Source organism: Mobula birostris, chromosome 10, assembly GCF_030028105.1.
Source record: "Mobula birostris isolate sMobBir1 chromosome 10, sMobBir1.hap1, whole genome shotgun sequence".
NCBI lineage: Eukaryota > Metazoa > Chordata > Chondrichthyes > Myliobatiformes > Myliobatidae > Mobula > Mobula birostris.
Genome location: NC_092379.1, coordinates 102,673,094 through 102,698,118, shown reverse-complemented (window position 1 = coordinate 102,698,118; position 25,025 = coordinate 102,673,094). Strand labels below are relative to the sequence as shown.

The 25,025-nt window shown below is 39.6% G+C and overlaps 1 protein-coding gene across 3 annotated transcripts in view; it reads right to left on the bottom strand.

Annotated features, from left to right (window-relative positions):
* Window positions 1-12,978: 12,978 nt before the first annotated feature.
* fhdc2 (FH2 domain containing 2) overlaps window positions 12,979-25,025 on the bottom strand; it is a 67,644-nt gene continuing 55,597 nt past the window's right edge. For 2 of the 3 annotated variants that reach the window (XM_072270731.1, XM_072270732.1), the window contains exon 13: window positions 12,979-17,448. In XM_072270731.1, coding sequence (XP_072126832.1) covers window positions 16,129-17,448 — 1,320 coding nt within the window. In that variant the 3' untranslated portion in view covers window positions 12,979-16,128. The remainder of the gene's footprint in view (window positions 17,449-25,025) is intronic. The other variant, XM_072270733.1, reaches the window with a different exon arrangement.

The following is a 25,025-nucleotide window of genomic DNA, read 5'->3' as shown; positions in this document are numbered from 1 at the left end:
ACATGATAGAGGTACACGAGATATTAAGAGGAATAGGTAGAGTGGACAGCCAGCGCCTCTTCCCCAGGGCACAACTGCTCAGTACAAGAGGACATGGCTTTAAGGTAAGGGGTGGGAAGTTCAAGGGGGATATTAGAGGAAGCTTTTTTACTCAGAGAGTGGTTGGTGCATGGAATGCACTGCCTGAGTCAGTGGTGGAGGCAGATACACTAGTGAAATTTAAGAAACTACTAGACAGGTATATGGAGGAATTTCAGGTGGGGGGTTATATGGGAGGCAGGGTTTAAGGGTCGGCACAACATTGTGGGCCACAGAGCCTGTACTGTGCTCTACATTTCTATGTTCTATAACTTGAGAAAGGTCTTGGTCCCTGCCAACTCAGCATACAAATCCTACAAAGGGTATGTTCTCCTCAGCTTGGTTGAGTCACTTTATGATCTGTGCAAAACCAGGCAGTTTGCAAAGCCAAAAGGGAGAAATGAGAGTTACCATCTCTGAGTTTTGATCATACTTTCTGTTTTAGCTTCTTCAAGCCATTTTCATTTTGAGCCTTCAATGCAAATATTACCAGACCATTTGCAGCTGATTAGCTTGGCAGCTGGGTCATATATTGGACCCGTGCCCTTTAATCTTTGAACAACACTGTCGGCTATGTGCGGAAACAAAGGAAATGGGGGAGATCTTAAATAGGTTTTTTGCATCTGTATTTACTAAGGAAACTGGCATGAAGTCTATGGAATTAAGGGAAACAAGTAGTGAGATCATGGAAACTGTACAGATTGAAAAGGAGGAGGTGCTTGCTCTCTTGAGGAAAATTAAAGTGGATAAATCCCCGGGACCTGACAGGGTGTTCCCTCGGACCTTAAAGGAGACTAGTGTTGAGATTTCAGGTGCCCTGGCAGAAATATTTAAAACGTCGCTGTCTACAGGTGAGGTGTCGGAGGATTGGAGAGTGGCTCATATTGTTCCGTTGTTTAAAAAAGGATCGAAAAGTAATCCGGGAAATTATAGGCCGGTAAGTTTAACATCGGTAGTAGGTAAGTTATTGGAGGGAGTACTAAGAGACAGAATCTACAAGCATTTGGATAGACAGGGACTTATTAGGGAGAGTCAACATGGCTTTGTGCATGGTAGGTCATGTTTGACCAATCTTTTGGAGTTTTTCGAGGAGGTAACCAGGAAAGTGGATGAAGGGAAGGCAGTGGATATTGTCTACATGGACTTCAGTAAGGCCTTTGACAAGGTCCCGCATGGGAGGTTAGTTAGGAAAATTCAGTTGCTAGGTATACATGGAGAGGTGGTAAATTGGATTAGACATTGGCTCAATGGAAGAAGCCAAAGAGTGGTAGTAGAGAATTGCTTCTCCAAGTGGAGGCCTGTGACTAGTGGTGTGCCACAGGGATCAGTGATGGGTCTAGTGTTATTTGTCATCTATATCAATGATCTGGATGATAATGTGGTACATTGGATCAGCAAATTTGTTGATGATATAAAGATTGGAGGTGTAGTAGACAGTGAGGAAGGTTTTCAGAGCCTACAAAGGGACTTGGACCAGCTGGAAAAATGGGCTGAAAAATGGCAAATGGAGTTTAATGCAGACAAGTGTGAGGTATTGCACGTTGGAAGGACAAACCAAGGTAGAACATACAGGGTTAATGGTAAGGCACTGAGGAGTGCAGTAGAACAGAGGGATTTGGGAATACAGATACAAAATTCCCTAAAAGTGGCCTCCAGGTAGATAGGGTCGTAAAGAGAGCTTTTGGTACATTGGCCTTTATTATTCAAAGTATTGAGTATAAGAGCTGGAATGTTATGATGAGGTTGTATAAGGCATTGGCGAGGCCGAATCTGGAGTATTGTGTTCAATTTTGGTCACCAAATTACAGGAAGGATATAAATATGGTTGAAAGAGTGCAGAGAAGGTTTACAAGGATGTTGCCGGGACTTGAGAAACTCAGTTACAGAGAAAGGTTGAATAGGTTAGGACTTTATTCCCTGGAGCGTAGAAGAATGAGGGGAGATTTGACAGAGGTATATAAAATTATGATGGGTATAGATAGAGTGAATGCAAGCAGGCTTTTTCCACTGAGGCAAGGGGAGAAAAAAACCAGAGGACATGGGTTAAGGGTGAAGGGGGGAAAAGTTTAAAGGGAACATTGGGGGGACTTCTTCACACAATGAGTGTTGGGAGTATGGAATGAGCTGCCAGACGAGGTGGTAAATGCGGGTTCTTTTTTAACATTTAAGAATAAATTGGACAGATACATGGATGGGAGGTGTATGGAGGGATATGGTCCGTATGCAGGTCAGTGGGACTAGGCAGAAAATGGTTCGGCACAGCCAAGAAGGGCCAAAAGGCTTGTTTCTGTTCTGTAGTTTTTCTATGGTTTTTCTAATACTGCATTTTGATCAAGATATGATTGGCTCACACTGAACCCATTATTCTTTGAGCCATACTTAGCCCAGTAGGTCAGCTAACATAATAGGTACCCTCACTTTTGGATCACAATAGACACTGTAGATCATTCCTACAAAAGTGTTTTCAGTATCTCACCAGATTACAGCATGTCTTCAAATTCATTCTGCTTTTTTTGCCAATGATACTTTCTCAGTTTCCTTCTGTAAATATTTCTGCCCATATGATCATACAACTTAGCACATGTCTGTGCTGACCATAATGCCAATCCATACTGACTGAGCAATCATTGACATTTATTTTGATATGATGATCAGTAACTTTTATTTCAATGTTGATTTTGCTGCTTTTCCACTTAATGTCCCTGGTAGCCTGTTCAATGGTTCATGGTTATAAAATCTGTGATGAAATGACTATCTTACAAGCATGTTCAAACATTTGGTCTTGCCCATTCAATGATTGGATTGAATCTCCTCATCAGCTAAGCCACAATTTGTTCACTTCCACTTTCTCTAAAAAGGCACCAAAGTGCAATGTTGCAACAAGTTCTTCAAAGCCAATATAAGCACAAGTAGCTGCTCTTGACCATAAATTTCTGGTTTAAACTTGTGGATTTAGCAGTCTGTGAGGAAACTGTGTTAATATGATGCTGCGATCTCTCAGTCATCTAATCAAATTAAACCTTTTTCACTTTGCTTGATACCAGAAGCTCGGCCAGAGTGACTTGTTTGTCTGAGTAAATTTCTATCAGTGAGGTTTATTTCTTGCAATCTTGTAGGTCTCCATTTTTGGTATGTATACACAAGAACATTGTTTACTCTAAAGAAACATCTTCATTCTTCCAATATGTGGACTGAATGACCCCTGGGCTCCTAATGCAACCAGTTTGAATTTACACTGTCACTGCCTTTTCTTTACACACTTGTAATACATATTCAAAACTCCTTTCTACTGGCCTTTAATTCTGTGTATTCAATCCTATGCTTGAGCCCCATCACTTCCAATCTGCGTGCTAGTGTTACAGTGATTCGCTTGATCACCAGAGAGGTGAAATCATTTGGTATCCACAGCAACTTCACTACTTGGGGAGGTTTCATTTTTTTCCCCTCATCACCAATGTGTATGTTTGTGAATTCGTTATTTATAATTCCCAGAGTGCACAGAATAAAATATGAGAAATTTGAAGATTTCCAAAAGGTACATTATGTTCTTCTTTGTCTGTGCAAATATATAAAGTGATGAACATATTATCAAATATGCACAAATAACAACACATATGTTCACATACACATACTCTCCAATCATCCCCATTCATAATGTCAATATTTTTGTCTCCTACTCAATAGCTTGACACTCTTTCCTCTCCTAAATACAGTTAAAATGATATTCTTATATTTTTCTCCCTGCTCCAATCAACCTCTATTTAATTCTTTGTTTATTTCATTGTCATCCATTTGCCATATTCTTTGTCATCTGCCCCTTTTCAGCATTAACTCTTAGGAAGCTGATTCTGTGAAAGTAGCTATTCATATTTTCACTGCCATTATTCTTTGCTTGTATGATGTTTCTTTCACAGGTTGTGGGATGACTGGGAAAATGCTCCACTGTTCTTTTAATGCTACACTACACTCACTAATCAAAAACATTCGTTATTTCATATTCAGTAGGAAAGTCTATATTCTTCAATCAAACTGGTACAGAGAGTCTCTAGTTGTGGATCAGAAGTGGTATTGATGAGAAAAAGGATTGATGCCAAGATAGTGACTATTGGACTTGGTTATGGATGTGATCAAGGTGAAGCCAGAGCACTCGCCATTGACCATATTTTTGTAATTGCTCACCTCCAGCCAGTGCCCCCTAAATGTTGCCTCTCAATGTAAGATGGGGATGACACGCAAATATGACTCAGAGTAGTTCCTAGAGTACATTATTCTACATTAATGTCTTTGCCCCTCGCCTGATCTACAAGTACTTGAAGTTTGCATGCAATATTGAAATTCGAAAAGTCCAGCTTCAGAGCAGTGGACAACATTTCCATGCTACGTTCAACAGGTTCGCCCCAATCTCTGTTCCATGGAGTGGTCATCCTTCCTCTACCGGTTCATGGTGCTCTTTGTGTACTCCAAAAGACTCCCATGTGTCATCTCTTGTCAATCACTTTATTTCAGCTTTGCTCCTTCTTTCTGGTTCTCTTTCTTCAACTTTACGATTGGCCATTCTGTATACTGCCCCCTCCCCAATTCACTTTTTCTGTGATTTTGTTCAAACTCAATACAGTTGCTGCTTTTATACCTGTGTTTATATTGATGCATATTACTTTTAACTTTTCTCTATTTGTCTTAATCCCCTCTACAGATGCACAGTCAGCCTGTTCTGTGTTGTTTTTGTCCATACTCTAAGGCCCCAATCGTACTTTTAACCATTCTCGTCTACTGCTTTCACACGTTGAGAGATCAGCACAATCTAAAATCTACATTTGTTTCATTGACACTGTGCTGTTGAGCTTTGTGTTCAAACTAATTGCTCCTTACTGCGATATCAGCATCACAATTTCTGCACAATATTTAGGCTGTACTTGGGCATCTTCTTTACTTCAGTAAATTGAGTGTATAATCAGCACAATTTGCATCCTTGCTTGGCAACTGTTTCTGGAAGCTAGCAAATCTACACAGAAATCTTCTGGCACAAAAGTGCAGCAGCAAACAGCAGAAAAAAATATAATAATACAATTATTTCAAAACTGCAGTCTGAAAGATCAATTCACCTAAAGTCTCTGAGCTTGAGTCTGTGTCCTCTGGTAAGGGCTAGTGGTTTTATCAAACATTCATGGGATAACGTTTTTCATGAGTTTAGAATATTAGCAAAGTGTTACCTGAACATTTTTACTGAAATAAGCAACCATCTACTTAGATCAGTCAGTGCATCTCCGCTGTCTAATTATCATGCTATGCTTAGCTGTCTTTATCTTGCTATAAAAAGAATTACAAACGTTTGTAGAAAACCATAGAAACCATAGAAAAACTACAGCACAGAAACAGGCCTTTTGGCTCTTCTTGGCTGTGCCGAACCATTTTCTGCCTAGTCCTACTGACCTGCAGATGGACCATATCCCTCCATACACCTCCCATCCATGTATCTGTCCAATTTATTCTTAAATGTTAAAAAAGAACCCGCATTTACCACCTCATTCCACAGCTCATTCCACACTCCCACCGCTCTCTGTGTGAAGAAGCCCCCCTTAATGTTCCCTTTAAACTTTTCCCCCCTTCACCCTTAACCCATGTCCTCTGGTTTTTTTCTCCCCTTGCCTCAGTGGAAAAAGCCTGCTTGCATTCACTCTATCTATACCCATAATTTTATATACCTCTATCAAATCTCCCCTCATTCTTCTATGCTCTCCCCTCATCCTTTTACGCAAGATTAGAAAGATCAAATGATTTCTATAGTATGAGTTGTAGCACTAGCTCAGGACGCCTGTGAGCTAAGGTTGCATGGGCAAGGGCATGATGCTAATTTGAACAAATATTCATTAGTTCTGATATTTCTTTTCTATTTTATTAATCAGGAAGAGTAATGGGAGAAAGAAGGAACTTACAGAAAAGAAAAAGAAGGGAGGGAATGACAGTCAAAAATTAAAAGAAGTTGAGAGTAACAGATAAAGAAAGACGGAGACAGAAGGAAATCAGTAAATGGATGTAGAGCAGTTATGCAGACTATATGTTCAGCCAGTGCCACAATTTCAGAGTGTTTCCATAAAATTTACACTTAATTTTATTCTGAAATTTTTGACAAAATTTGGTTCACATTCAGTGATTCTATTTATTTTTAATTAGAGGCACTAATTTGAGGATGGGTCACTGATTAAATGAAATTTAATTCTTTTGCATGCTTTTTTAAACTTAAGGGGTTAAAATGGATGATTGGTCCCATTATTTTGCATCAAATCAGTGGCTCTGGTTACAGCTGCAGGTGCAATGACTACAATGCGGCCTCAATGACTACAGACCGGTGGCATTGATCTCCCACATCATGAAGACCCTGGAGAGACTTGTTCTGGACCTGCTCCGGCCTTTGGTCAGGCCACACTTAGATCCCCTCCAGTTCGCCTACCAGCCCCGACTAGGAGTTGAGGATGCCATCGTCTACCTGCTAAACCGTGTCTACACCCACCTGGACAAGCCAGCAAGCACTATGAAGGTCATGTTTTTTGACTTCTCCAGTGCGTTCAACACCATCCGCCCTGCTCTGCTGGGGGAGAAGCTGACAGCGATGCAGGTGGATGCTTCCCTGGTGTCATGGATTCTTGATTACCTGACTGGCAGACCACAGTACGTGTGCTTGCAACATTGTGCGTCTGACAGAGTGATCAGCAGCACTGGGGCTCCACAGGGGACTGTCTTGTCTCCCTTTCTCTTCACCTTTTACACATCGGACTTCAACTACTGCACAGAGTCTTGTCATCTTCAGAAGTTTTCTGATGACTCTGCCATAGTTGGATGCATCAGCAAGGGAGATGAGGCTGAGTACAGGGCTACGGTAGGAAACTTTGTCACATGGTGTGAGCAAAATTACCTGCAGCTTAATGTGAAAAAGACTAAGGAGCTGGTGGTAGACCTGAGGAGAGCTAAGGTACCAGTGACCCCTGTTTCCATCCAGGGGGTCAGTGTGGACATGGTGGATGATTACAAATACCTGGGGATACAAATTGATGATAAACTGGACTGGTCAAAGAACACTGAGGCTGTCTACAAGAAGGGACAGAGCCGTCTCTATTTCCTGAGGAGACTGAGGTCCTTTAACATCTGCCAGATGATGCTGAGGATGTTCTACGAGTCTGTGGTGGCCAGTGCTATCATGTTTGCTGTTGTGTGCTGGGGTAGCAGGCTGGGGGTAGCAGGCTGAGGGTAGCAGACACCAACAGAATCAACAAACTCATTGGTAAGGCCAGTGATGTTGTGGGGATGGAACTGGACTCTCTCACGGTGGTGTCTGAAGAGAGGATGCTGTCTAAGTTGCATGCCATCTTGGTCAGTGTCTCCCATCCACTACATAATGTACTGGGTGGGCACAGGAGTACATTCAGCCAGAGACTCATTCCACCGAGATACAGCACAGAGCGTCATAGGCAGTCATTCCTGCCTGTGGCCATCAAACTTTACAACTCCTCCCTTGGAGGGTCAGGCACCCTGAGCTAATAGGCTGGTCCTGGACTTATTTCATAATTTACTGGCATAATTTACATATTACTATTTAACTATTTACGGTTCTGTTACTATTTATTATTTATGGTGCAACTGTAATGAAAACCAATTTCCCCCAGGATCAATAAAGTATGACTTTGACTATGACAATTTACTACTGAATTTAACCCAGGTCCTTATCTTGGTCCCTTTTTCAATGCTGTATTGTATGGATTTCTCCTTAACTTGTTCAGTGCCTGGATTTGACGAGTTTGGAACTTGCATAATATTCACATAATTTTCTGAAAAGCTGTGGAGACAGTCTGAACCTTGAGCAACTCAGGCGCCATGCACAAATCTGTTAGCTGCCACTTTTATAGATTTTATTCAAGGGTACTATCTCATCAATAAAGCAAATCTGTCAGCTCTGACTCAATAAAATAAATCTATGTAAGCATTTTAAGATGGCAATTTTATTTCTTTGAAAGGACTACCCAAAGCACTTAATATGCCTGGGGCATTTGGAAACAGATACTGTGGATGATACAGCTGAGAAGCACACCCTGAGTAATTGTACAACAAGTAATCATTTTATGCATGATCTCCTTAGACAGACTCATCACCTGCCCTCCTGTTATCATCATTGTGTTTAAAATACAATATTCCAGAGAATTGTTAAGCACCACTTCTTGCTGTCACAGATTGACAGGTTGAGAATTAAATTTTTAATGGGAACCTTTAGGGTTGATGTTAGGAGATGTACAGTATTTTCAGTTGTTTTTTTTTTCAAAATGTATAATTTCATTTTGAGAGTAAGTGGTGCTTTAGCCATGATAATCCATGATTGTGCATCTAGAATGGAAATCTGTGTGGAATATGGGTGTGGTGAACAATTTTAATGATGACACAGGAGAATGGATTTAAGACTATAAATTCAATTCAAAGGAATAATATCACATGTAAAAAGGAATTTAATCCGTTTACCAATTATATGAATCTAAAAACCAAATGCATCAAATTATTTGACATGTACTGATTTGTTAGTAGTCTGATCATTGACCAAAGGTCTTTTTTCAAGATGAAGCTGTGTGTTGTTGTCTTATTCAATTATTTGTATCTGATACAGGATCTATCAAAATCCATTCCCAAACTTAAAGCAGTATAACTGACTAGGACCTTTTTAAGCTTAACTGCACTATTAAAGCCATCCTCCACATCTTAAAAGGAAAATGAAATGAAACTATGTGACTGCAAGAAGTATCAGATATTTATTTAAAATAATTTTGGGCTGTAATTCTTTGAGTAATGATACAGCATGGAAGATTGAGTCCTCAGACCCGGCATAAAACTTATAATGTACCAGGCAGCAGTAATCTCTGCCACCTATATGCTTCTGAGTTTTGGACTATCTAGAACAGGCATTTAAGGGCACTGGAAAAAATACTCCAAATATTCTGTCTGCAAAATGCTCTAATGTCACCAGAAGGGTAAGTAAACCAAAGTTGGTTTCCTCTCTCGGACCAACATTTTAAGCAATGAGGATTGAATTGATATCATTCAGCTACATAAGAATGGGCTACGTCATTCACATTCCCAATACCAGACAGATGCTCTACTTCAAGCTTTGCTGTGGGAATAGATTACCAGCCAGGTTGAGAAAATTAATCAGTTTGTTCTCTGACGCACAACCCCTCAAAGTAGAGAAGTCGCATTCAGGACTGTATTGAAATCTTTGATGTCATGCAAGCAGAACACACAGAAGCCCTCCTTAAGCAGCTGGAGCTGTTCACCATCTCACAAACTCAGCCCCTGTCATCACTTGCCCCATTTGTGGAAGAGTTTCCATATTGGGCATATTTTCCACAAAACTTGAATGGAAACAAGTTTTCCTAGATCTGCCTCAGAAGGAGGAGCAGATTTGAGCACAATTACTTATTTACTGCCTTTGAAATCATTAAGTATCATCAAATTTAATATGGTGTGCATTCTGAGGAAATAAATAAGGCCCTTTCAAACTGCAACTACGTACCAGGGTATATCGTCCATGTTTAGAAAAATTATTTTCCACATTTTTAATTTTGTGCTGTTTTCTATGCCACAGCTTGCTGTTAAGGTATTCAGTGACACAAACTACCCCCAAAACAACCCATGCACCTGGGTGTGCCTATATGTATAATTTTGGGTGTGAATACTTCTTTCTGTCTCTGTTTATGTCTGTTTTTCCTTTGTGTGCAATGCTTTGATTGATGTTTGAAGCTTACCTGCTTATGAAAGAGTTTTTGAGGGCAGTATTTTCTAACTCCAGGAATCTGTGAAGAACGCTTAAACACCACCCCTAAGAAAGTTTTTTTCCCAAAGATTATTCTACTTGTATTCTATACACATTTTAGACCGAATTGATTTTTAGATACTCTTTAATAATATGATTCCCTAGCAAATACTACAATAAAAATAATTCAGTTACCTCTAAGGATGTTTGTAGCAAAAACATAGGAATTGGATCAAATGATCACAAATTACAATATGCCTTAAAAATATCTTCTTTTTAAATTAAAAATTCTTTGCAACATTGCCTGGTAAAGGTAAAGTCACCCATCCCTGTCTATTTAACCATTTTATTGGTAAAGTATGGAACAATTATTGAAACTTAGCTGGATGTATGCTGTTTCAGTATCAAAGCACAGCTTTTGTTCAGTAACTCTGATTACTTGTGGGATCTAAGGACCCTCAGGCAATCAAGAGCCATATCTGCTCTTCAGTGTGGCTCCAATTGCATTCTCTTCAGCTTTCCTGAGGCAGTAACTGATGGATAATGAAGAGTGGATTTACTGTACAAATAGTAAATCACAAAAAAAAACTAATAAAAACAAAAGGACAGCAGACGAGAAAAGGTACCTGGCTGAAACAAATTGCTTCTCCAGAGTTGATTCTTCCATAATGAATGAGAAATCTTCTATCCAGTTTGAAATCAGCAAAAAGCATCCTCCTTTATGACAATTGTCCTGCTGCACATGGCTTTTCTCTTTCTTTCTGTTATACTTTCTTATTCCAGGATCTTCCTAAAGATCACTGAGAGTCTGTAGCTTAAAAATATCAGTTAATTTAATGCTTATTTTGGAAATCCAGCTTTAGAACTGTTTGCTCCTGCTTTCTCTGTCTATGTAGGACAACCATGCACCATCTCTTTAACATGACTCAGTATCTTTTCTACTTCTTTTACTGAGCAGTGCTGAAAGAAATCTTTCTTAGGGAGAATAACATAAGTATTGCTTGCAGCTGACAACATGTTATCTTTTGCGTCCTTGGCAGGCTATTAACACCAATTGGATCATTTTTCCTGCCCTATCAGGGATTCCGTATTGAGTACTGTTTTTTTAAGTTGTGCATCCAAACAAACCGTCATGACAGATCCTAACTATGGTACTTTGGATAGGATTGCAATCAAATGAAAGAATCCTCAGTGTGCATCTGTCAGTTTTGTGCTCTGTGAAATTCTGGGCAAATGAATCAATCTCACTGGAGTAATGCTCACTTGATGCTTTATGAAATATGCTTGTCATCTTCAATAATAAAGTGGAATGAAAGCAATCGATAGCAAAGGCTGGAGAATGGAGGGAACCTTGTTTTTGCCTCAACCGCAGCTGACTAGAATGTAAATGCAACACAACTACTCTGAGTTATGATGGAGCTGGGTAAATGCTTCAAATTTGATCTATCCCCAAAGACTCTTACAAATTTCTTTCAATGTATGGTGGAGAGCCTGGTTGTATCACAGCCAATGGTGGAGCCTCCAATGCATAGGATCACAAGAAGTTACAGAGGGTTATTGGCTCAACCAACTCCACCACAGGCACCATCGAAGACATCTTTAAGAAGGTGGCATCCATTATTATGGACTTCCACCATCTGGGACATACCCCATCTCATTACTCCCAAAAGGAAGGGAGATACCTGAGCCTGAAGACCCATGCTCAAAGTTTTAAGAACAGTTTCTTCCCCTCTACCAACAGATTTCAGAATAATCCATGAATCCATGAACATTGCCCCATTATTCCTTTTTTATTTATTATTGTAATTTATAGATTTTTATGTTTCTGCACTGTAGTGCTGTCACAAAACAAACCTCACATCAGATGTCGGTAACAATAAATCTGATTTCGCATCATTTGCTAGTGATAATAAATGTGAATGGCTGCAAGCAGGTTGGGTTAAACAGAGTTAGTGTTTGGGAAATGGGGTGAAATCATCAGGAAAGGTATTGAGTCTGAGGCAGGGGTTGAAGGTGTTGGCTTGCAATGGACGTCGTTTCATTGGGGATACTGATGAGATAACAATGACAAGGTTGAGGCAGTCTGTAGATTGTTAGTATGGGATAGCATTAGCATACATGCCAAATCTCATCCGTTTTAATTGACAATGTAGGGAAGAATAGAAAGCAAAGTGATCTACGGTACTGTGCTAAAGCCTTAGGCACATATACAGTATATGGCTAAGGTGCGGAAGACGTTTGCACAGTACTATAGTAATTTTATGTATTGCACTCTCCTGCTGCCACAAAGAATAAATTTAATGATATATGAGAGTGATGATAAACCAGATTCTGATGTAGGTCTCTATTGCAGACTGAGAGTGGGTAGGGGGCAGGGAGAGGAGAATTATGGTTGGGAAAAGGGGAAGGGAGAGGGGAGGGAGTGGGAAGCACCAGAGAGACATTCTGTAATGATCAATAGATCAATTGTTTGGAATCAAATGTCCTTGCCTGGTGTCTCAGGGCTGGGTGTGTCTGCATTCACGCCATCCCCTGCCCCTGGCACTCCTTTCTCTGCCACCTGTTCACACCCCTCCCATGGAGCAGCACCCTTGCCATTCCCAGCATCCTTTGCTCCCACCAGATTTACAAACTTGCCCTCTGCTCCATGTTGACAAATACTGTACTTTTCAAAAGTCTTAGGCACCCTAGCTATACCTATTGGGGACTCTGAGAAAATGGGCGTGGGAAAGAAGCCTTTGTCGAAGCTGAATACAAAATTGTGATCACAAAAAAGGAGCAAATGTTAGTGACTTTGGTTTTGATCGTTGAAATATGGTGTAATCTTTTGAAAGGTATGCAATCAGTACCGGAGGCACCAACTGAAAACAAACTTTTTTTTTAGTTTTTGAGCTTCTGCACATTATTCTTCATAGTATTCCATGCCAATTTATTGCATTCATTAATTTCACCCATAAAATGCTCAGTGTTTCACTTCCAAAACTTTAAGCTGTTCTTAGATGTCTGATTAACTTCAAATTCTCACTGCTTAAATCATTGTCCCCCTCTATTACCACTCTGTCAGCTACAGAATAGTCATTACAGAGAAAAGCACATCAAAACTCATCGATTCATTATTCATGAAAATACACTTTTAATTTGAGTAATAAAACATTAATTTTAAATACATTTTGATAAATTATTTTAAATAAAGTGCAAACGCAACAATTACAAATTGCTCACTAAGCCCAGATCGTATAGTTGTCCAAAATTTCCTTGTTAGAAATCTGATAATCTACAACCAGCTTTCACCCATCCAAACACTACCATCTCTCCACTACCTGACCTATAGTATTCCTAGGAAATAGCTTCTTCTGATTGCTGAAGGATTGAAAGGTGCATTTAATTAGCTTGGGCATACATTATCTGTTTAATTTCAGCAGGATTTTGTTCTTACTTTCTATTTATAAATTCAATAGTGCATAACAATGGTCACAGAAATAGAAATTCTCCTGTGCTGTGAAGTGTATGTAAAACATGGAGTACATGAAAAGCCAATGCACCATTTCATACTGGAAACTGGCAGTGGGAATTCTGTTATGTACGAAGCCCAAGCTAAAATAGGCTAGGCATTGCATGTTTAAAGTACACTAAAGCTTTTCCTCTGCTTGCTCCACCAACTTACAGAAGCATTTACAGTTGAACATAGCAGACAGACGATCAGTATGGATCAGGGAGGGAGTGGTTGGGGTTGAATATCAACTGAAACGGGAAGGAAAATCAGCATCTTAAATTGGGATGATATTGTGTAACATGAAATTCATGATCAGGTAGTGAAGACAGTTTGAGTTATGATGGGTGTGGGAAGTTATAATTGAGATTAGGGTTGATGGAGAACTCCTACAGTAGGTTAGCTTTTAACATAAAGGCTCCTTCCCGGAACTGGTTTCCGGCATTCAACTTCAGGGGCTAAGACCAGGTTAGGCAGATTCTTGCTTAAGTAGTATACATATTCATAATGAATACCTGTTTCTTTACGTGATGCCCAATCTGTCCATGGTTCATGCATATATGAATAAGTTTTGTTAACATACATTGGACATCATTCTATTTATCCAGGCATCTCTAAATGTTAGTGTGTTGTATACAAAGAGGACCTGAAATCACAAACTTTGAAATGTATCAAGTACAACAATAAAAGTCCACCATATAACACATAAAATGGTCAATTACATGAGACTTTCAAGACCACATTCCTTTAAATTCTTCAAATTTATAAAACAAAGTGAACAAATGCAATATATTAACTGATACTATTGGTGTCAAACTTTGCAATGAGCAATGATAATTTATTGAATTCATAGAAAACATAAAAAAAGCTTTATCATTTCTAAAAAGTATATAGTATTCTATGAATATCATATTTAGCTTAATTTGATCCTTTTTTGTAGTATTTTCTCCAGTAATGTACTTATTTCCTACTTTTTGCAGATAATGTACAACTTCATGGCACTGTGAACTGTGAGAGGATTGCCATAAACTTGATGGAAATATGCCCAGAATGCTGGAATGAGTAAGACGGTGGCAGATGAAATTTAATGCTTCCATGAGGAAATATTTCCTCACAATAATTTTGATTCTTTTGTAATTACCTTTGTTTGATGACACCTGTTTCTTTGGAAACAAAATGTTAAATTTGGTTGAAAGTATGAGAAGAGCAATGTACAGCATAATTGTAGAAGGGGTACAGGAGAGTCTCCACATAATTTGCTGAAAATGGAAATGCAATTTGAGAAAGTGATTAAAATTAAATGCAACATCATGGACTATATATACACATAAGGGTGTAGAGTACAGGAGCAAGGAAGCAATGGCAAATTGTTATAAAGCATTGGTCCCATCATAACTGGACTCAACTGGAATAATATGTCCAGTTCTGGGTGTTACACACTATGGAAAACTTTAATGCTTTTTAGAAGGTGTAAAAGAGGTTTACTAAAAAGCGGGATGTGAGATATGTGAATAGACTGGGAAAGCTGGAATGGTTTGCCTTGGAGTATAGGATGTTATGTAGGGTTCATTGAGAGTTATGAAGTTTATAGCCAGATTAGACAGAGAGGAATTATTTGCTTTCAGAAAAGCATCAAGAAACAGGTGTCATTGAATGAAGATAATTACAGAAGAATCAAAATTAATGTGATGAAAGATATAGTCATGCCTGGTATGCAATGTTAGAAGTGCTACAGGAGGAAGATTCAATTGTAGTATTCAGAAGGAAAATAAAAATAACTACCATTGCTGAAAACCAAAAATGGAAGCAGAAACATTGGTAGTGTTCAGCATGTCAAACAGTATATGGAAAGGAAAACAAAACTAATGTTTCAGGTCCATGACCCTTGTTTAAAGCTGAATCTGAAAAGTAGGAAATTGCAAGGCTATGGAGATAGGGCGGGTGGGGTGAACTGGCACTTACATAAAGCTGGTCTTGACTTGACAGCCAAATTGTCCTTCGTTTCAGTCTTGTGGTAGCCCGCTTGTAGTTGTAGCTTGCAACTGAATATTGTAGCAACAATATTTGGAGACTACAGTTAAAGATCTGTATGAATTGATGCGAATTGGGGAATGTTTGATCATTTTTGCGTCCATCCGTAATTTTGCTTGAAGTTCATCTGTCAACATTTAAATTTATATTCTTACCAAGAAAAATGAGATAGAAGGGAATTTCTTATTGAAAGTTGAAATGCTTAATGTGTGTGATGATCCAGCACTTACTGGAACCATTTTTGCTTTGTTGTGCTTAAAATTGGAATTATGAACATGCAAAGCTTTCAGACCAAGAAATAAGTCTTGGGAATCAAAAATTTGGATCAAAACAGGACGTGCCAGTCAGAGTCACTTCCACACTCTCAACCCCAATATGATTTCCCTTCCAGCTGAAGTTAGCCAAGTCATTTAAAAACATCCAATCTGTTATTCTAAGATCAGAAAAATATTTATGCAATCCTGTTTCAGTACAAAGTTAAAGGAACTGAATTAATGGCTTGTTCACAGTTTCTAAAATAGGCCTTTCCTTTTTTTGTTTTCTGAAAAACAAATCATTTTTATGACTTGCCATTCCATTTTTTTTATTATATCCAGTTACAGGCAACATTGCACCAAACCTTATGATAAATATCTCAACAATTTTATTAAATAACAGGAAAATTCTTAACAAGAGTATTATTCAGAGAAACTCACTTGACCTCAAGATACAGCATTACCATCTAAGTCTCAATACGCTCACATCACCGCCATACTGGCTGTCTACTCTTTTTCAAAGGTCTGCACTGTTGAATTGCTCCTTTGTGTGAGAGAGAATCTGTTTGGTGATTTACCATAATAACTTTCTCAGAGTTTGGTTTCTTGAGTAGCATAGATTGTTTGGCATGAGGACTCATGCTAGCTGTAGTTGCAGTCTCTGATTGGCTTTGGACAGTTCTGGAACCGGTTATAGGGGAAGTTGATTGAGAAGAGGTGCTCTTTTCCTTTGGACTTTGGATAGATTTTCTCCCATTTCTTACAGCTACCTTCTCAGAGACCTGATATGTCTTCTCCTTGATGCTACTCATTTGCTTTATACCTCGAGGTGATGTGCCCAGTTGCCTCTGTACTGGTGCTTGTAAGTTCCTTTGTGTTAGAGTTGGCCTGGCAGAGAACTTTTCAGCTACCTGTCCTTTATGTCTCAGAGGTATTCCCACCTGCCCTTGAGTTAATGTTGGGTAGATCTTATTGGCATCAGGGTTGCTCACTTTGCCTTTTCTGTTTGTAATTGAACTTCCCCCGTTATCTTTACTTAACTCTGTGTCTTTCCATTCTCTTGCCTTCACAGAATGAACCTTCTGATTAATACTGGTCTCTGCTCCACCACAAGTCCTTCTAGCAGTGGGTGAAGACTGGTTTGATTGTTTCCCTTTTCCAGCTGCGATTTCTTCTCTACTTCGCTCCAAGGACTCTCTCTTCCATTTTGAACAGTGACTAGGATTAGACTTTGTCAACAAATTGTCATTAGGTTTTAATCTTTTGGTTGTAGTGCTGCACACAGTTCTGCAATTAACCTTTGAGTAATCCTTATCGAGCTGAAGAGCTTGCCGTGATACTTCAAGTTCTTGCACTGTTTTGATTGTTGCTTGGTTTGCCTCAGGTTCCTGGTTTAGAATTGTTATACTTTTCTTTGGAACAGGATTCACTGGCTGTTTCACACAGGGTCCCAACTGTTGATTCAGAACTTTCTCAGTCACCTTTCTCATGAGATTTGCTAGTTCTTTATCATTGTAGTCTTTAACTATGCTATTTGTGTCACGTTCTCGCTCTACCTGTGTTACTTCACCAGAGCTGTATGGCTTTTTCATGCTATGTGCATCTGAGAAAGTGTCATGTTTGAAAGACTTGCATTCCAATCGTCTCATACTCTGAGGTCTTAGATTTCTGATAAGTGCCCTTTCCAGTTCATCCTGACCCAGTTCATTCTCGATTGATGAACATATAGCTATAGAGTGCCGTTTTTCTGCATTTTTCTGCTCCTTTTGTTGCCTTCTCAGTTCTGCAATTTCACGATCTGTATTCTCCTGAGGAAAGTACAAACAATATGAGTGTTAAGAATTTGGGAATAGAAACTTAGAAAAGTCCCTTTCCTAATCCAATCTATTACTCTTGCTGTTGCCTATAAGGAATTTGTACGTTCTCCCTGTGAATTGGTCACTGTAAATTGTCCTGTGATTAGGCTAGGATTAAATCGAGGGATTGCGCGGCTTGAAGGGCTGGAAGGGCCTATTCCAAGCAGTATCTCAATAAATAAATACAAATAAATAAATAATTGCAACTGTGAAGTTATGTCTTCATTTTACTAAGATTTCATTATATCCTATATAGTTACTTTAGAAAAGAGTAATCAATTTAATTCATCTTGCAGACTCTTGGAAAAAGCATTATCCACCATCCTTATTGACACCATCATTGTTCCTGGATATATTTCAACTTTAAAAATTGGCAAACTCTGGTCAACAATTTTTAAAATACTAACACAAATACCTAAAATCAGAAAAATTACCTGCACTATATGGTTAAGACCATAAGACCATAAGACAAAGGAGCAGAAGTCAGCCATTCGGCCCATCGAGTCTGCTCCACCATTTTATCATGAGCTGATCCATTCTCCCATTTAGTTCCACTCCCCCACCTTCTCACCATAACCTTTGATGCCCTGGCTACTCAGATACCTATCAATCTCTGCCTTAAATACACCCAATGACTTGGCCTCCACTGCTGCCCGTGGCAACAAATTCCATAGATTCACCACCCTCTGACTAAAAAAATTTCTTCACATTTCTGTTCTGAATGGGCACCCTTCAATCCATAAGTCATGCTCTCTCGTACTAGACTCCCCCATCATGGGAAACAACTTTGCCACATCCACTCTGTCCATGCCCTTCCACATCCAAAATGTTTCTATGAGGTCTCCCCTCATTCTTCTAATCTCCAAGGAATACAGTCCAAGAGCGGACAAACGTTCCTCATATGTTAACCCTCTCATTCCCGGAATCATTCTAGTGAATCTTCTCTGTATCCTCTCCAACATCCTTTCTTAAATAAGGAGACCAAAACTGCCCACAGTACTCCAAGTGAGGTCTCACCAGTGCCTTATAGAGCCTCAACATCACATCCCTGCTCCTATACTCTATTCCTCTAGAAATGAATGCCAACATTGCATTCGCCTTCTTCACCACCGACTCAGCCTGGAGGTTAACCTTAAGGGTATCCTGCACGAGGGCTCCCAAGTCCCGTTGCATCTCAGAACTTTGAATTCTTTCCCCATTTAAATAATAGTCTGCCCATTTATTTCTTCTGCCAAAGTGCATAACCATACACTTTCCAACATTGTATTTCATTTGCCACTTCTTTGCCCATTCTTCCAATCTATCCAAGTCTCTCTGCAGACTCTCTGTTTCCTCAGCACTACCGGCCCCTCCACCTATCTTCGTATCGTCAGCAAACTTAGCCACAGAGCCATCTATTCCATAATCCAAATCGTTGATGTACAATGTAAAAAGAAGTGGCCCCAACACGGACCCCTGTGGAACACCACTGGTAACCGTCAGCCAAGCAGAATAGGGTCCCTTTATTCCCACTCTCTGTTTCCTGCCAATCAGCCAATGCTCTATCCATGTATGTAACTTTCCCGTAATTCCATGGGCTCTTATCTTGTTAAGTAGCCTCATGTGTGGCACCTTGTCAAAGGCCTTCTGAAAATCCAAATATACAACATCCACTGCATCTCCCTTGTCTAGCCTACTTGTAATTTCCTCAAAAAATTGTAATAGGTTTGTCAGGCAGGGTTTTCCTTTAAGGAATCCATGCTGAGTTCTGCCTATCTTGTCGAATGCCTCCAGGTACTCTGTAACCTCATCCTTGACAATCGACTCCAACAACTTCCCAACCACCGATGTCAAGCTAACAGGTCTATAATTTCCTTTTTGTTTCCTTGCCCCCTTCTTAAATAGCGGAGTGACATTTGCAATCTTCCAGTCCTCCGGAACCATGCCGGACTCTATCAACTTTTGAAAGATCATCGCTAATTCCTCCGCAATCTCCACAGCTACTTCCTTCAGAACATGCGGGTGCATTCCATCTGGTCCAGGAGATTTATCTACCTTTAGACTATTCAGCTTCCTGAGTACTTTCTCTGTCGTAATTGTGACTGCGCACACTTCTCTTCCCTGCCACCCTTGAGTGTCTGGTATATGGCTGATGTCTTCCTCAGTGAAGACTGATGCAAAATACTCGTTCAGTTCCTCCACCATCTCCTTATCTCCCATTACAATTTCTCCAGTATCATTTTCTATCAGTCCTATATCTACTCTCACTTGTCTCTTACTCTTTATATACTTGAAAAAGCTTTTAGTATCTTCTTTGATATTATTTGCTAGCTTCCTTTCATAGTTAATCTTTTCCCTCTTAATGACCTTCTTAGTTTCCTTTTGTAAGCTTTTAAAAACTTCCCAATCCTCTGTCTTCCCACTAATTTTTGCATCCTTGTAGCCCTCTCCTTTGCTTTAACTTTGGCTTTGACTTCTCTTGTCAACCATGGTTGCATCCTTTTTCCATTCGAAAATTTCTTCTTTTTTGGAATATACCTGTCTTGCACCTTCCTCACTTCTCGCATAAACTCCAGCCACTGCTGCTCTGCTGTCTTTCCCGCCAGTGTCCCTTTCCAGTCAACTTTGTCCAGTTCCTCTCTCATGCCACTGTAATTTCCTTTACTCCACTGAAATATCGATACATCAGATTTCGGCTTCTCTTTTTCAAATTTCACAGTGAACTCAATCATGTCATATGATATCATATTAAGTCATATGAAAGGAAGTAATTACAGTATGCTAAGGCAGTAAGACAGAAGCTAATCATGCAAGACATAAATAGATTTACCATTTCTTCAGTTGTGTTCAAGGAAAAGAACCAATCTAATAACACGAATTAGGTTGAAAATTAAGATGCATTTTAGGGAATATTCACAGCATGTTTGGTGTAGTTTAGAATGGCCGGGACTTTCAAAGATGATTGGATATTATTATTAAATTCCAACTTGCTTTTAATATTTTTTCTATAATCAATCCTGAAAGAAACAAATTACTGATGTCAAAAAACTGATTAACTAAAACAAATACAGGTCGACCTTCACTAATCCGACTACCTGTAATCCAGTTCCTTCGGTAATCCGGCACTGATTTCAAATTTTCCGCGCAACTGTAATTTTTAATTTCCCGGGCCACTGTACCGATCTGCTGCGCATTGTTTTGGTTGCACTAGATCTGTTCACATGTTGACGCGCTCTTGTAAGCACAGACAGGCGATTCCTGCTTGTTTTCCTGCATTTATTAATATCATTTGCCTGAGACGCGGCCGCCCGGCACCTGCCCATCTCACCCGCCAGCGGCGGGGGAGCTGGTGTGCGCTGGGCCGGTCTGCCTTCTCGCACGCCTGCTGGCAGTCGCGCACTGTCCTCCGGCGTCGCCTGGCTGGTGCTCTGTTCTCTTCTGCCTATGACCTCAGATCAGACGTGGCGACCCGCTGAATTTAAACATATTACTAAGCGGAGGAAAAGAAACTAACGACGATTCCCTCAGTAACTGCAAATGAAGAGGGAAGAGCCCAGCACTGAATCCCCGGCTGCCTGGCGGTCGTGTGAAATGTGGAGTGTAGAAGACGTTCTTTCTCTGACTTCTGCTTCTGCTCACCCAGATGTGCTGCCACCAACATCAACAATTTGTGAAGAAACTGCTGTGCCAGTTTCAGCACCAGCTCCTGATGCTTCACTCATTTTTCAAGATGAAGATGTTGATGATCCTGACAATCCCACACTTGCAGACAGGTAACTTTGCCTGAAGGTATATTAAACATCTCACTTTAGAAGCAGAAGTGCTCAACTGTTCTGAATAAATTAATTCCTGTACATTTACCTGTATCCTTTATTTTATCTGTGCCTGTACAGTATATTACTTTCTTAAAATTTCACTTGCTACTCATTTAATAGTTCTGTTTCATTATTATCTAACTAGTACTGATTTACATGATATTTTAAAGGTATGATGAGGCGGTTAGCTATTGCTTAATGTCACCCTTCTGTAATTCGGCATTTTCACCAATGGTGCTGGATTATAGAAGGTTGACCTATACAAGATTCAAAACTAATCTTATTAACTAATGGAGACAGTAATTTTCAAAATATAGATGCATCTTCTGAATGTTGTGGAGTATATTTCCCACCAGGGAAGTTTGAAGTTCTAACTAAAAACGGAATGAATCTGGTTAATTTTAAATGCTTCCACTTCACAACAGAAGCAGTTTAAATCCTAATAAAATGAAAAAGAAAACAAGATCTGTCATTTAACAAATTAGCTAGATCTGTGTTATGCCTCAATCATAATCATTTGGTCCATGCATTTTTTGTCATTTCACAGCCTCTTTCAACTCTCCACGGTGACCAGATCTTGAGGAGGGAAGAGTTCAAATAGTTTATAAGGTAGTGTCAAAGTAAAAAATATCTGGCATTTCTTTCAACGTTTTTTTAAAAATACTTCTTTTAACTTTTTTAACTTTTAACACATTTAACTTCTTTAATTATCTGAGAGGCATTAAACAGAACTTTTCAGTGTATTTTTACCAGTATTTGTTCTATTTTTGTTGTTCTTTCCCATTCCCTTTTTTTTTAGCCTTCTCCCAGGACTTCCAAAATCTGGCATGATCAGGTACAGTAACTCAAGGCCAAACAATGTCATTGACTCTTACCTCCCCTCTGAAATGGCACAGTAAGACATACAGTTCAGGAGCAGTTAAGGATGGAAATAAATTCCAATCATGTCAGTGATATTCCTGTACCTTGAACGAATAAATAACTAGACGTTTGCTGTTGTGAGAAGTAAAACTGAGAGGGAAGTATTCAGTTATGATGCTTCAGCTTTTGTGAGGTTTTTTTCCCCTGACATTGACTTTGTTTGAATGCATCAAGTTTCTCAAGGCATTGCACTCCTGCTACTTATTTTCCAAATAAACAATTGCACTTTAACTTCCAATTTTGTGCTATCACATTCACTCAACTTGCTCATTGTTAGATGGGGAAGGTTGCTTTTCATTAAAGCTGACATTATTTTCCATGGTCCTTTCCAAATTAACCAATTTTTTCTCCAATACCTATCCTAATCAGTGGTACTCCTTCTCTCATCAATTGATCTTATGTTTAAAACCTCCCACTCTTCAATCCATTCCTTCCGCGCTCTGCCTCCAGTTAGGACAGGCAGACTAAGTTATTTCATTAATGGATCCTGGCATTCCTCTCCATCTCTTCATATTCTACAGTAACACTTTTCTTTCCACTTTATACATACTTCCGAGACAGGATTCTGTACCTCACCTGCTCTCCACCCAACAAAATTAATGCTGGCACTTTACATCTCCGCGTGGCACTTGGTAAATGGATAACATTAATCACACTTTGCTCTCCACTACCAAAGTGCACTTTTTCTGGTTTTCACCCTCCATTTAGTGTAGTTGCGATCTCCTGTTTCTGTTCATCACTTCTCTTTTCCCTCTCTCTGGTCTACTTTACATTCTGTAACTGCTGTAAATAAGGTTGTTCCACTGTACACTATGGAAAATGTTTCTTGCCTTGGGAATTTCTGTGCCTTGTTTGCAGATGCAGGAATAAAATATGTGCAATTAAACTTCAGAAAGAAATGGTTTTCAAGTTTGCTCTAGACAGGGAGGAGTCTGCCATATCCTGATTTTCATCTGTAAACGTGAAAATAACTTGCAAAACACAATCAGTATTATGTGTGAACATTTGGCATGAATGTACCGTATCTGGTAGCACAGCCCTTTAGCAATGTTGGTGCGTTGCCATTGTGTTTGGAAATACTACACTATTACCTATATTCTCCTCAGTTAAAACAATTAAAACAGTCTGAAAACTTGTACCAATCAACTGGCAGAGGTATTCAAAGACATTTTCAACCTCTTATTGCTATAGTCGGAAGTTCCCACTTACTTCAAAAGGGCATCAATTATACCAGTAGCCAGGAAGTGCAGGCTGAGCTGCCTTAATGACTGTCATCCAGTAGCACTCACATCTACCGCGATGAAATGCCTTCAGAGGTTGGTCACAGCTAGAATCAACTCCTATCTCAGTAAGAACCAGTACCCAATGCAATTTGCCTATCTCCACAATAGGTCAATGGCAAACGCAATCTCAATGGCTCTCCACGTGGCCTTGGATCACCTGGACAATACAAATACCTATGTCAGGATGTTGTTTATCGACTGTAGCTCAGTGTTTAACACCATCATTCCTACAGCCCTGATCAAAAAGCTACAAAACCTGGTCCTCTTACCTCCCTGTCAGATCCTCGACTTATTGACTGGAAGACCACAATCTGTGTGGATTAGAAATAATATCTCCACCTCACTGACAATCAACACTGGTGCACCACAGGGATATGTGCTTATCCCACTGCTCTACTCTCTCTATATTCATGACTGTGTGGCTAGGCATAGCTCAGATGCCATCTATAAGTTTGCTGATGATACAACCATTGCTGGCAGAATCTCAGATGTTGACGAGAATGTGTACAGGAGCAAGATATACCAACTAGTCGGGCGGTGTCATAGCAATAACCTTACACTCAACATTAGTGAGACCAAAGAACTGATTATGGACTTCAGAAAGGGTAAGACGAGGGAGCACAAACCAATCCTCACAGAAGAATCAGAAGTGGAGAGAGAGAGAACAGTTTCAAATCTAGTGTCAGTATCTCTGAGGATCTAACACCATATCAATGCAGCTATAAAGAAGGCAAGGTAGCAGTTATATTTCATAAGGAGTTTGAGGAGATTGGGTTTGTCACTGAAAGCACTTGAAAACTTCTGTAAATGTACCGTGGAGAGCATTCTGACTGGCTGCATCACTGTCTAGTATTGATGGGGCAGGGTAGGGGGCTACTTCACCCTTTCAAAGTTGCAGAAATTTGCAAAATTGGTCAGCTCCATCATGGGTACTTGCCTCTATAGTATCCGAGGCATCTTCAAGGAGCAGTGCCTCAGGAAGGCAATGTCCATCATTAAGGACCCCTACCACCCAGGACATGCCCTCTTCTCATTGTTACCATCAAGGAGGAAGTACAGAAGCCTGAAGGCATACACTCAACAATCCAGGAACAGCTTCTGCCCCTCTGCCATCCAATTTTGAAATGAACATTGAATCCATGAACACTACCTCACTACTTTTTAAAAAAATTTCTGTTTTTGCACTACTTTTTCCAACTTAACTATATAATTAATATTATGTATGTATAAAAAATTAATTTTTTCTCAGATATTGCATTGTATTGCTGCCACAAAATTAAAAATTTCATGACATATGCTGCTGATATTAAACCTGATTCTAATTCTGATAAGTGCCACAGCAAGAAATTACTGAAGAGGCTGAAACCTGGAATTATGTTGACGATGATGATTTCCAGTGATTATGCTGTCAAAGTCACTCTGGCTCATCAAGGGGAAGCGGATGAGTCGTCCCAACAAAGACTGTATCAAGAGTGTATTTTAGAGGATGTGTGGGAACATGGAGTGGTGGGACTGAATTTTCACGCCAGTA